Below are 15,060 nucleotides of genomic sequence, written 5' to 3'. Positions count from 1 at the left end.
ATGGCAATATCCATTTTATTATAATTATCTGTGTTTTTAACACAGATAAAGAAGTTAGGTTAGGTTTTATTTGAGGTTAGATTTTTAAATGTGTAACCTGACTTGTTATATCTGAACATAACCTTCGATCATTTTCTATTGTAGAGCAAACGAACGAAATTTACTTAAATTTAAATTTCTTTTAACCAGAAAAAGGCCTTCTTACGCTAACATTTCAAATAATGTATTTTTGAAACAAAATTCCAACCGAAAAACGCGCATATTTTAAGGATATTATAATTTCAAACTGCACATGTTTTTAGGTGTTTAGATTATTTTTTGTTGTTGTTATAATATATTTATTGCTTAATTAATTTAAAAAAATTATTTTTTTTCTTGTTAAATTATTTATTTAGATAAAGTTATATATATATCTTGTAAATTTTATATATATGTAGGTATATTAATTAACCTAAATTGGCCGTGTTCGTTTTCTGATTAATTCTTCAAAATGATGGAATATAATATTCTCTAGGGTACAAGAAATATTTTCCTATTTTATTTATAGTTTAAAATAATAATTTTTTTATTATTTTGTCCAGGTGGAATAAATTATTTGTTAAAAAATTCCAATAATTGCAAAAATAAATTTTTAATGGGAATATTCTATTCCATCTTTATGATGAAGTCATCAAAAAACGAATAATACCAATTATTTTTTACGGATTACTTCTCGTTCTACCAGTGGTAATTTTGTAAATAATTATACGTCTAAATGTCTATTTAAACTACTCTCCGTGGATAAAACAAACTTCTTGAAGATACGAATGGCCAATTGCCAATTTGAGTTATATACAAAAAAAATTAACAATATTACGCAATTAAAATGAACTAATGGTTAGAACACTCTGATACTTTTTTTGGTTAGGTTAGGTTAGGTTATGAATATGAAGGATCAGATCATCAGGCGTTCTGTTAAAAGAATCGTTTTTTATTACTTTATCCACAGCCTCATCAATATCAAAAGCGTCGCCATATAGAATGGTGTAAATATGGGAAACATATTTTATATTATCTATTCTACCTATATGCCAATTAAATACGCGATCGATTTTTCTAATCATAGGTACTGTATCACTCATATGTCGTAGTTTTCACTACCCGTAAAATTATAATACTCGCGTTTTTTAAAGAAGTGAATTTTTGAATGTTGATTTTTGAATGAAAATAAATTAAGTTATATTTGTTAAACTTATTATAGTTGATTTATGTCAGCTTTTTATTTTAAAATGAAAAAGAGAATGCAAAATTTCAAAACAAAGACGTTGTCTTTTAAGTGAGTGTGAATTCTAGTCACAAAATTTAAATAAAAAATTATATAAATTTATTTTATATTATTTACAAACATATCGATTTAAAAATATTTTCATCACATTACCGTTGTGTAATTAATTTATTGTAATCATTAATCCTTTGTTTTGTAAAAATAAAAAATGGATTGTTTTAGTCCATCATATGACGTATGTACCTTATATCATTATAATTATGATAATATATGGCTTCAAATAAAGTTTATTTACATAACAGTAGTAATTAATTCTAAAATATTCCACAGTTTTAACTTTTCCACTCTGCCCAAGAAGGAATGTGGTAGGTAGTTGCGTAATATCTTAGAAATCGCAAAAATCATAATATTTCATTAAAAACAAGTGAAAACAAACAATTAGCTGAGTTAATTGTTGAAATACCATGTATAGACAGTGTTGATCACTCTGTCATATTACACATACATACATGTCACACATATGTAGCTGATATTCCCATATAATACATACTATACAATTTGCGCCTAATTTGCGCTCTCACGGGTGAACAGTGATGTTTGAAACAAAAATTTGATTATCTTTTTATAAGGAACAATTTTTTACACTTAAACTTTTTTTCTATCTCTAGCAGTTTACAAAATGAGTCCGCGGACCCAAAACCCAATGGAAATATGTTGCTCATTTACGAACTCGACCTCACTTTTTACGTCGTGATTACGCTGTAAAAATTTGAGCTTCATATCTTTTTTCGTTTTTGAATTATCGTGTTCACAGACGGGCGGACGGACGGGCAACCGGAAATGGACTAATTAGGTGATTTTATGAACACCTATACCAAAATTTTGTTAGTAGCATCAATATTTTTCAGCGTTACAAACTTGGGACTAAACTTAGTATACCTTGATATATTTCATATAAATGGTATAAAAAGATGAAAGTGGGACTGGAAAGTTGAAACCGGGCACATTAAAAAGTTCTTTCTTGACATTAGCTGATTAAGTTAACATTTCCTATTTTAGTAAACCTATCTAACATACTTATTTTGCAAAATAATCCTTTTTTTCATCAAACTTACTCTTGAAAGTTGACGCCGTTTATGAGATACAGCCTGCCTCCAAATTGATATAGAGAGTTGCTCATTTTGATAGAGGATTTATAACGTATTGAAAATAACGAGTTTCGGTGTTTTTAATGTATATCACTACGAAATGAATAATGTTAACACATTTTTGAAAACTTCATATGAGAAGAGAAAAGTGTATAATTTTTTTTTTTTTTTATTTGAGTAACACTTTTTGAAAAAAGTACACAGCATTCAAAAATGTTTTTGTACCTACGATTTGATACCGAACATTTATTTGTATTGTGCTGTGATTTGATTGGCCGAACATGTGTGATTTGTGTCGTATATTGTATTTTAAAAGAGGCACCAACTCTTTAGTTATTAGAAAAATAATACGCCGTCTTCAGTAAAAAACAATTTGTGAAAATTTGCAAAAAGTTAAAAATGCTACAGTTCAAAAATATTTCATTTTTCATCCTGGTTTAATTACCTCATTCAATATTTGCAGGATATACGGCGTAATTCTGTGATTTGATCTAACAAATTAGCGTAAATCTGTATATCATATGAAAATGGTTTTTCACCACTGTGACAACTCTGAAATGACAGAGCTGATCACATATTATGTAATCACTCCCCAAACATGCTCTTAATCTACTTCATTGTAGGTATTTATTGAATTAATAGACTTGCAATTGATCTACTCAGCCAAGTATGTGTTTATGTCAAAATTTTCTGATTTACCTCCACCTAGACCTGTGAAAATTTCTATTTTGTCTCCCATGGATCAAAGACTGGGCGCCTATGTGTATATGCTGTAAAATTTAAAGATAGGTATTTGGTCGAATACAAACTCATTTTATCGTAGAGAAATTGCATATTTATTTAATAATATTCTATTATATCCTTTGAGAGGTATCCTCTGTATGCTGGAGAAAAAAAGTCTATTGATTGAGCATCGTAATATTTGAAAGTACTATTTTTGGTAGGTACAATATCCTTTATTCCTTCAATTCCCAGACCATATGGTGAATATCCACTGGTTCGAAAATGAAATGTACCTTTTTTTCTAAAAACGTAGTAATACAAATCATATTAATATTGCAAAAATAAAGATTACCTAATAAAGTAAAAATACAACCACCTCGAAACTACAAGCAACGTTATTTATTGACTTTTACGATTCTGCGACTTTAACGACTGCGTTAAATATAAAAACTGAAAAAAAAAACAAATCCAGCAGTTTACAAAGCGTCTTTCAAACAGTCGAGACCCATTAAAATATTCCCAATAATATCGATTGTTAAAATTGCTATGTAAACTGCTGGACTTGGTTTTTTCTTCGCAGTTTTTATTTAACGCAATAGGATTTTTTTATTTTTTTTAATTAATTTTTTTATTTTACACTTTTTAGTTAGGATTTTTAAACACCTATTCAAGGATACGCTACTTACCAAAGTTCGTCGACTTTCATTTTCAGCCTATGTATGTATGTTTTGCCCTTTGAGGCGCTCTAGATACCAAACGCAAGAGTCGATTTTAATGATTCTCACGTCAATCGATTTGTCCATTTAATATAGCTATTCAATGATATCACACTTAATATAAAACAAAGTCGCTTTTTTTGTCCCTATGCCCCTATGTACGCTTAAATCTTTGAAACTACGCAACGGATTTAGATGCGGATTTGATTTTTTTTAATAGATAGAGTGATTCAAGAGGAAGGTTTTTATGTATAATACATCCATATTATAGTAGAGTAAGGGGTTGAAATAGGGGTTGAAAGGGATATGCTTCAAAAACTAAAAAAGTTGTGCATCGATTAAGCTCAAATATTGACAGGATATACAACCAGCTTCAAAGATCTATTGTTTTTATCTATTTTTAACCTTCGGAGGGTAGAAAGGGGTAGCGAGAAAGTGGGAAGGAATTATCGAATGTTTACAAATACACCTAAGTGGGGTATCAAATAAAAGAGCATGACGTGTACATTACAAAACTGTTATCCCACGGAAGGAAATGTGGAGGGAGGGGTGCAAGTGGGGATGTTGCCCACCAAAGCGGGTAGTTCACAGCTAGTTAATTATAAATTTGTTACAGAGCTGAGAGAAATAAGACAATAAAAGAGTACAAAAATCCAAGTCAAGTTTTTTCACCGAGTTTAACTTTATTCGGATGTAAGAAATCACCTATAGCTAAAACTGCAATAACCTTATTAGTTTACAACATATTTGAAAAAAACCTATTTTCGCGACCTTTGACCTTGAATATTTTTTTGTGCACATAATTTTGCAATGGACTTTTCATATGCCATTTCTTGCAGCCGAAAAAAGATAGCCCCGATGGAAAAACATCGCTTGAATTTTTTAAGCCGAAAAACCTCTATTTTCCTAGACTAGCATTAGACATTAGAAATTGTGAAAATAAGAGATAAAATTGCATAAATAATATTTTTTAAATGAAAATTAACATTATTACTTATTTAAATTTGTAAGAAAATAATGTTAAATTTTCAATGTAAACCATATATGCAATCCATAGAATGTCCATCCATATGTATATACAATTATATTAATAAAGCAGTGTATCATTATGTGGAAAAGCCACCAATAAAACTCATGCACGATGCAAAAGAAAACAACCAAGATAAAAGTTAACAAAGATTTGTTTGTATCTCTGAAGAAGTGTTTGTAAAATGCTTACATCGTCCGCATTATTTTTTTGCCGATTTTAATTTTAATTTCACTTTTCGTCATCTCTTTTACGGTATTTTCATATTTTGTTAAGAAATGTGAAATAAATGTCATAAATATTCCCTATTGTGCCCTGCAGTTTCAAGGTGGTAGCAATTTTTTCCTTATTACGATCATATTTGAGTTATTTTTACTGTATTATATTTTGTTTTAATTATTTTGAAATAACGAATATTAACTATACACCTACCTGAAATCTGGCCCTAAGTTGCTAACAATAGATGTATAGTCACATTCAATTTCATTGCATTCCACGCCAAAGAAAATACTTGGATTTTTTATCATATCTATCCAACAAAACAGAGCCAAACAGTGACTGCAATTATCAACTAGAACATAAATTTTTATAAATAAAAAAAAAGTTGTGTTTTTATAGTTATGATTTTTAAATAAGATTAAACACTTGAAAATAATTTCAATTCGCCATGATTGGTTTTATTAAAAAACTTCATTTTTCACCGTTTATTTTAAAATATATTTTGGGCCTAAAGACATAGAATCTGGCTGAAATGAAGCGTAAAGTATGCATGATGCGAAAACGATTCTACTAATTTTTCTAGTGAGAGAAAATTTTACAGCTGACAGATGATTTGACCTACGCCGGTTTGTATCAATATGTGATCTCATATGGCCAATGGAATATTTTCTGTGAGTAAAAGTCGCTAAATTACGCTTTCAAAGCATAATTTAAAAAAGATTTGCTATAACATCCGTAAGAGGGCGATATGTGCATCCAAAACTTTGCAAAAAACATTAATAGTAAATAGTCAATGGGGTAAGTTTACATTATCCTATCTGACGATTTTTACTAAAATTAGTCGCCATAGATCTAATAATAGGATGCTATGCGTCACAAATCCATGTTAGTTTTGAAGATAAGTACACACAAAACTGTCGTTTCACAATAAGTTGAGGATACATCCATTCCAAATGTATTCACTGGAGGGACCTTATATCCACTCGAACCCAAACTTTATGAAGTAAGTGACCCTTAACTGGGTGCAAAGTGGTTTATGTGTATCTTTGAAACTGATCTGAGGATGGGTGTTCAGAATTTGGTGCAAAACGACAGATAGGTTCACCGCTATTTTTATGCAATTGTCTCCCTTATGCAAAGCCTCCCCATTTTAACTCAATTTGTGCTTCTACAAAATTTTTAAATATTTTAGAAAATAGACTTCAAGTGTCTCTATTAAAAGTTTAATATCATTTATCTTCGAATTAAAAAAAAAATTTATCTACCCTCTGAATCATGACAACCAGGCTGCATTCTTACACCGCCATTTGCAACTAGTTCAGTGTCCGAATCCCATAAAATATCACCAAAATATTGAGCATCCGATCGTAAACTGATTGTGTGTAGAGCGTAACCTCGGCGAAAAAATCCACCATTTCGCCATGGATCTAACCCTACTATTAAGGCTATTTTAGGTTGAACCAATTTGGCTATTTCACCACATATAGTTGCACCCAACGAATGACCAACACACTCTGTATTGTTTGTTGGTAGCCCAGCACTTACTAAATTTTGAACGGCTTTTGCAAGAGTTTTGCCAATCTAAAAAATTGAAAATAAATTAATACTTTGGGTATAATTCTAGAGGCAATAATAAATATCTTATAAAAATTTAATGTGGAGAAAAAATTTTGAAAACTATTTTTGCAAATATAGAGTGGAAAAGGCAACGCGTATTTACTTTCAATATAAGAAAGAAAAAATGTTTAAAAAATAAAAGAACCAGTCTACTTTAAATAAAAATTGAAAATAAAAAAACAAGTCCAGTAGTTTACATACCGTCTAAAACAGTCGAGACCCATTAAAATCTAAACCTGCTCAAATCTTCCCAATATGAACCTCGACTATTAAAGTCACAATGTAAACTACTGGACTTGTTTTTTCCTTTTCAGTTTTTTTTAACGCAGTCGGTAACCGTAATTTATTAATTTTTTTTTTATTAACGTGTTACTATTTCGCACCAAAAATTCGCAATTTTCATCCAGCCGTTTGGAAGATACGAGGTAATAAAGAAATTTACAAGATATGTACAAAAACATAGCTCTTCTTGGGAGTCGGGTAAAAAAATGCAAGAGTGATTACAGATTATTTAAAGATCATTGATTGGCACTGTATTAAATGTTAAAGGTCAATTTCTCCGTGGCTACAGTTGTAAAAGACATATTTCCAATTTAAAAAAAAAACACAAAACGTGTGCTTACAAGACGAGGATGATCTATTCCAAAATATGCGTCCAATGTATAATAAGTAACATCAATAACGACTAAGTTGTATTTTTTTGTTTTTATAATTTCATCAACCAATGGTGGAAATTTACCAACATGAATCTCAGTTGCTACTCCAATACAAACAAAGAGTGTAGGTTTTGAACTATTATAATAATCTATTTCCAATAGAGATTCTGAATGGATAGCAGGTATGACTGTGAAATCATTCACCGATGAACTGAAAATTCAAGAAACAAATATTATAATTAATCATTTATAGATTAAAAACCAAGGAAAATAAAGGTTTTTCTGCGTAAAAATCCAAGGGAAGTTTTTTCACATGGATTATCTTCCTTCGGATGCAAAAAATTATCTATAAAAAGTCTATTGCAAAATCATGCCCGCAAAAAAATTATGCAAGTTTGCGATGCCATAGACAGATATCATAGTGCCTAAATAGTGAACTGATTTGAATTATTTTGGTTTCGGTTGATAGATAATTTAATGGGAAGTATTCTTAGCTATGTTTAAAGTGCGAGTTTAGGGCTCCGTACCCGGAACAACTAAGAAATAGGCAATGATTCTCAAAATCGGTTCATTTTGGAGAAGGCTCTAAGGAAAAAGGTAATTTAATGGAGAGTGTTCTTATATACGTTTAAAGTTCGAGTTTAAGGTTCCGTACCCGAAAAATTTCTCTGGGTCTTTTTAAATTTTGTAAATTTCACTTGTTACTTAATTTACACGAAATACAATGTCTTAAACATAGATAGACCTACTCGCTCCGTGCATGCTTTTTATTTCAAGGAGTTATCGTAGTAATGGCTACTTTTATTTTGTTTCTTATTTTCACAATTTCTAATGCAACAAGTTTAATTAATTGTTATTCTTCAATGATTTTAATTTGACATTTACTAGGTATACCAATTGCATTTACATGTAAACAATTGAGCATTAGTCATAACAGTCCCCTTTAACGACAAAGTAATTCACTGGGAGCGCTGGTGTAGGTTTTATTGTCCTTACCATGACTAAGCATCTAAATAATAGCAAATACAATGTGTTGAATAAACCCAGAACATTATGTCCAACGACAAAATAATATACAGAATGTTCGATTTACATCTAGGCATATAAATATCACAAGTATGTTACAACTATCTCAACGCATATCGAAATTTCAACACATGTGTATAATACCTCTCATCTAAATGCATTGCTTCTTAACGCATGTATTCTGTCATAGTCGTGATATTTACATGCCTAGATATAAATCGAACATTCTATATAATTTGTTATCTTTATTAGTTTATAATAACATAACTGTTTAATTATTCAACTTACGTCAAAAAGCCTCTAAGAAAAACATGTACAAAATTTAATTTTGAACGAAAAATTTTTCTACAGTTTTTTGTGATAGATCTATCATCCCTACGGACATATAGAGCAAAAACTGTTAGCATCCCACTAATTTTTATCTTATTTTTACTCGACTGAGCAATGCAAAGGAGTGGTAATGTGTTTTCATCAGTCTATATATGTGTTAATCCTATATGCACACTAGAGACCAAATACGTGGGCCGATTTTAATGATTCTGGCGTCAATCGATTTGTCTTAACCTTGAGAATGCTACTGAAGATTTGGCAGTAATGAAAATTCAATATGGTGACCACCAGATGTCATATTGTGAAAAAGCAAACATTGAAAGTTGGCGAACTATGTCAAGTGGGGTATCATTGAATAGCTATTAAATAGATAAATCGATTAACGTAATAATCATTAAATCGATTCACGCGTTTGGTCTCAAAAAACCAAGCATACATACATAGGCTGAAAATGAAAGTGGACAAACAATTGTAAGTGGGGTGTCATTGAATAGGTATTTAAACATCCTAACTAAAAGAGTAAATTAAAAAAAATTTATTCAAAAAATGAAAAAACTCTGAGTTAAATATAAACTGAAAAGAAAAAATCAGTCCAGCAGTTTACATAGCGACTTAAAAAGTGGGGTCCCATTAAATTTACACCGGCTCAAATCTTCCCAATAATGGGTTCTGACTGTTAAAGTCGCTATGTAAACTGCTGGACTTTTTTCATTTTATATTTAACTCAGTCAAGTTTTTTGATTTTTTAAATAATTTTTTTTTAATTGATCAAATTAAAATTGTAGAAAATTAAAAACTGAAACGTTCAGGAGATATAATCTAGAAACTTTTTCCACACTTTTTTCAAGGAACTAAATATGTGGAGCGCCACCTCGAAAGCTAACACATGCAGAGTACCCCTGCCTAATACAAAAAAATGCGTCCTTCCAAAATTACAAGGCTACCGCCCCTAAACCAAATTTACAAGGGGGTAGGTACAGACACCGTTTCACTCTGACAAAACATAAGTTTTGACGATGGTATCAAAATGGAAAACAAAGCTTTAGTATATTACTTTATTTATAGCGATTGCTTAATCCGTGTTGTAATTATTTACCTTGAAACATAAATTTTTAGAAAATAATAAAAATTTTGTAAATAAACGTTTATTTTTATTATTCATAAAAATTTTTTTTAGGAAATAAAAAACCAAATCAAACAAAAACAACACGAATATTTTCAAAGAATGAATATCATTCAAAAAGAAATTAGATTTAATCTTTCTTAAAGATTTTTCATTAGTTTTTCTTCAAACTACAATATTACTAGATAACAAGCACTGGTTATTTGGGAAAAAGATACCTTTCACTGTATAATGAATTCATAATTTATTTTTTTTTAAATATTTATTGATCGTATGTGATCATTTTTTGTAATCGATCGAAGCATATTAACGGATCGGAGCTAAATCGTTCGAAAAAAATGCTATCGATTTCGTTGAGTTGTCGATCGAAGAGAATTAACGGGAATATGTTCCGAAAAGAATTTCATGATATTCGGTCGAGTCGGTTGAGTTTTTATTATTTTTATAAATATTGATTATACTAGAAAGTAATTATTTGTGTGGACCTCAAGGTTCGCTTCAAACCCTCCCCACAGCTTGTTTATATTGTTTTTCTATCTTACACATAATACATACAGAGTAGACAGAGAAGAGTGTGATTTTGAAAACTCTATTAACGGAAAAACCCATCAATTTTTCCAAATTATTTTAAATTAATAAATTGTATTTTAAACAATTTACACTGTCAATTATGGCATAAACAAACGTTCAAGGAAATTAATTTAATTAAAGTAATTTATGATCAAATGATTGCGTAACAGACAAGCAGACAGAGACACAAAGTTATAAGGATTATTTAAATTTGGGAAATATTGATTTCTTATAAAATAAATATTGATTATAAAATAAATATTGGGATGAAACTATAATCCAAATTAAATGAAATCATCTTGGTTTAATGAAATGTGAGATTGATTTCGGCAATATGAACTTACATAATTTCCCATTCCGAAGATTGGAGAGTAATAGATGTTTGATGCGCGAATTAGTTAAATTATTATAAATTAGAGCTATAGTTAAAGATATAGAGTTATAATTAAAGATAATGAAAGTTTACTTACTTGTAAAAAACAAAACTCATGTTTTCTATACGAATTTCTGTAAAAAAATACCAATGATGAAATTTAAAAAAAAAAAGTATTTCTTATTCAAAACGTTCGAAAAAAAGCCGGTGTTTCCACAATCAAAAAATACTATAAAGCAGGCATGGGCAAACGTGGATCAGAGAAGTCCTTCAGATTTCTGTAACTAATATACGAGTAAGACAGAGAGACAACATTTTTTTTCTACCTATCTCATTATTATAAGAGAAACTGAGATACGTAGAAGAGTCGTATACCCATCTCGCTTCCTCCTCTATGAGCAATGCGGACTTGGATAAAGAGACACACAATCAAGTTTATGGCACGCAATAAAGTTATAACAATGGTGACTTCGACTTAAAATAACTCGCCCATGACTGCTATAGAGTATACAGTATGTGTTATTTCATATGCCTGATGGAGAATGAATCTTAAATTTTATTATATTATTAGCTGTTTTCTATGAAATTTACCCCCTAAACACAAAAATGGCTATCACGTCACGTTTTCGAGTTGTGATTTTTAAACTATTTCATGAACGCCATATATGCAATCCCTGTTAATAAATCTTCCTCCCCGAAATTTCGGCGACACATCATTTGTGTCATAAACCTTCATTTTAAACATTAAACCAATTCGCGTTAGTAGGCAATTACGAAATTCAAACCTATGGGTAGATTGAAAAACAGAAGACATCACCAACCTCCGCCTAGACAATCTTAAAAAATTGTTTATCAATCAAATACTAAGAATGTTATACTTTCTTATAGAAGGTAGCAAAAGTTTGCTATAAACTTGAAAAATAAAAGTCCCAAGGGGGTGGCATTTCAATTTTAGAAAATACTTTCACTCAAAAATTAAAATATAATATCTACCTACCTTTATTTTGAGTAGTTGAGTTTTGTGTCCTTGACATTTGGCAGGATAATACCGTTAAGAAACATAAAATCAACATATTACTTAAATTCATTGCTGATAACAAACAACGACAAAATATTTTAAACAATGTAGATAGGTATTAACTCCAAAATACACAATAAAAGAATGAATGAATGAATTGCTTATGCTGTATAATTTTCCTGATAAACCACGTATATCATAGAAGTGTTAAAACAAATTAATAAATTTTAAAAATTTTAAAACTTTGTTTATCATAAATTTGTATAAAGAATGTATGGGGATTAATTGTGGTAATGTAGAAGAAGCTGACCCATCCTGATGGGTCCTAAAAATTAGCAAAGTTTTTAGGACAAAAAAACATCTATAAATGTGAGCTTTTCTTCTTTGGAATAATAAAGTATAGAACTTTTACCGTAGGTGATGCAATAAACGGTTTTGCACGCAAAAACGAATATTGGTTAATCGCGTAATATATAAATACACTTCCGGTCAGTCTTCCAGATAAATAAAATTAATACTTTTTTATATTAAAAATCAAATATATTCTATTTTTTTATACAAATGTTAATCAATTAGTTTGAGTAGCTATTGATTTTAACTGCTTAAAAAAAGTATCGAAATCTAAAAGAGCTGGTGTTGATTGTGTTCTTAAACCAAATGAATAAACGGTTGATGAATCAAATAATAATCGTTTTGGTGAATATAATATTTCAGAACATTTTGTAGAAGATCTTATCAAAGATATTTCATCAAATTTAATTTGTGCATTTGTTTTATTGCTTTGGGTGATGGATAAATCTTCACAGTTCGATTTTTTCAAAATATTTTGTTTTGAATTGATCTGCATACTTTGATATTTGAACTTTATCTGCTTGTTTTTTAAACGATCAACTTTATCATTTGTATGTTCTAATTGTAATTTTAGGGAAAAATTCTCGCTAATTAAATGATTATTACGTTTCACAATCTAAAGTGAGAATAAAATATTTGTGAAATAAAATATGTGTATATTTCGTTTAATGCAGTGTAAATAAAATCCAAATAAATGCATTTTATTTTTCATTTTAAATAAATTATTTGTCAAAAATTCCAAAAAAATTCCAATACTTAAAAAAATTATGTCCATTCCATCATTTTGATGTACCTAATCATTTTTTATTTGTATATAATCCGATCAATTTTATATAAATTTTGTAATACATACCTCCAAAATTTTCTTGTGGTTTAGAGAAATTGAACTTTGAAATTGTTCACTCACGATCAAGTCTAATTCGCTTCTAGTATTATCCAACTTACTCAATAAATCTTTCAATAACTAAAACAGTAAATCCAACAAAATAAAATTTTTCATTAAAACACAAATACGTCTAGACATTTCATTATCTTAATAGATTGAAGCGACTTCAAAGCCGAAATATATTAACTTGGAAAAGAAGTCAAGGTCCCTTTCCTTAAATTCACGATTGCCCAAAAATGGTTTTTTAGTTTAGAATTCTTTCAGGTTCTACTACTTCTATTAGCTTCTACCAGCTAATAAAAACAAATAAGAAAGGCAAAGTGGACACTACCGTGTGTTTTAGCGTGGGTCTCACGTTAACATAATTTCGTAGGTAGGAGTAGGTAATTAGCGTGAACAGAATAATATCTAAGTTTTTGAGCTTTCCGCAGATTTTCTGAGGATCAGTGAATGAACGGAATCACAGGATTAAGCATAGAGCCAAAAACCCGCAAACCCATGATAACTCGACCCCATTAAAGGTATGGCCAACTCGTGGTCAGTGAATGAACGCAATCACAGAGAAAACCACTTCTTTTTCCTCAAAAAACATAGATAATATTCTGTTTATGGTAATTATCTATACTTAAAATTATCTTAACGTGAGACTCACGCAAAACACATGATAGTGTCCGTATATCCTTACCGTAAAAAAACTAATAAACTAATAGAAATGTAGACTATTATTTGTTACAAAAAGGAATCTGACATAATTATTACATTTAAACTAAATTAACTTAAGAGTAAAGGAGGGAGTGATGACGCCTCATTTCCGCCCCAAAATAACGAAAAAAAACAAAGTCATGAGATTTCTTTATATATTCTGAAAGGAGACTGTGTATCCTGATGAAAGAATATATTTTAAGCAAAAAAAAAAAACTACAATTAATATTACTTGAAGGACGCCAAACTTTAGCTAAACTGTAATTTTGCCCAAAATGCTACATTTTCAGTAACATTTCAACTTTCAACAAAGAAGACATCAATATTAAAACAAACGTAAAATAAAACTTTTACTTATCCATAGCAGGCATAATTAACTCTCTCTAGGAAAAGTGTGTTTACTTATTTTGAATCAACTCTTACTGATGTTTTTAGTAAGAGTTTACTCTGCCTAGAAAGAGTCAAGTCTAACTTACAATCAACTTTTCCTGTAACATATATATACTTTTTACCTTAGCATGTTCATTTTGATATAAATCAAATCGTTTCTTTAAATCATCCTTAGTATGCTTCATGCGTAAAAATTTGATACATAAATTATAATTCGTTTGTAAAACTTCTTTTAACTTCGATTTCAACTTTTCATTATCTTCCTTAAATTGTTTATTTATTAATAATTTTCGTTTATGCTTCTTATATTCATTCATTTCCTGACAATAAATTTGTTTTTCTTTCATATAAAACTCACGTTCATCTTCAAGCTGTTGCTTTAATTGTGAATTCATTCGACGCTCCTTTTTTAATTCTTCTACTAGACGTTCTTTATCACGAGCTAATGCTACAATGGCACGTTCTTTAGAGTTCGACATACATTCAAGATATTGTGCATTGTTTGTTAACTTTTCAATTTTCTTTTGTAATTCATTAATTACCTGTTTTTGTTTTGTCATAATCATTTCCACATTGTCATCAATTACAAAGTTGGGTAATGAATCTTCATTTGAATCTTTTAAATCGTTTTTATTAAACACTTGCCTAATGAATTGTAATTGAAATTATTATCAGACTTATTTTTTAAAACTTCCATAGTCAAACAAGAAATCCTTATAGTTCTTTATTTTTCTTACAAAAATATCGAAAAAATGATCTTAATTTTGGATACCTATTTAGGCGGGAAATCGCAGCTCCACCTATATTTGGGCATAAATTATCGAAAAATTAAAATTTTTCAGAATTTCCTCATTTGAATGAAAAAGTTGTTCCTAGTTTGTTTGATTTATTGACTTTTGTTAGGTAGAGTTAAGCCCGGTA

General features: G+C 29.6%; 1 protein-coding gene across 1 annotated transcript; it reads right to left on the bottom strand.

Annotated features, from left to right (window-relative positions):
* Nucleotides 1–3,237: 3,237 nt before the first annotated feature.
* Nucleotides 3,238–11,954, bottom strand: LOC123305736 (pancreatic triacylglycerol lipase-like). The gene is made up of 6 exons (XM_044887536.1): nt 11,790–11,954; nt 10,890–10,926; nt 7,338–7,581; nt 6,363–6,678; nt 5,311–5,449; nt 3,238–3,436 (listed from the first exon to the last, which is right to left on the bottom strand). Exons 1-6 carry the CDS (start codon nt 11,878–11,880, stop codon nt 3,253–3,255), a joined length of 1,011 nt encoding a protein of 336 aa, XP_044743471.1. The 5' UTR covers nt 11,881–11,954; the 3' UTR covers nt 3,238–3,252.
* Nucleotides 11,955–15,060: the final 3,106 nt, after the last annotated feature.

Source organism: Chrysoperla carnea, chromosome 1 (genome assembly GCF_905475395.1).
Source record: "Chrysoperla carnea chromosome 1, inChrCarn1.1, whole genome shotgun sequence".
Taxonomy (NCBI): domain Eukaryota; kingdom Metazoa; phylum Arthropoda; class Insecta; order Neuroptera; family Chrysopidae; genus Chrysoperla; species Chrysoperla carnea.
Note: the sequence above shows the minus strand (reverse complement) of the source record. Positions and strands in the feature narration are given on the sequence as shown.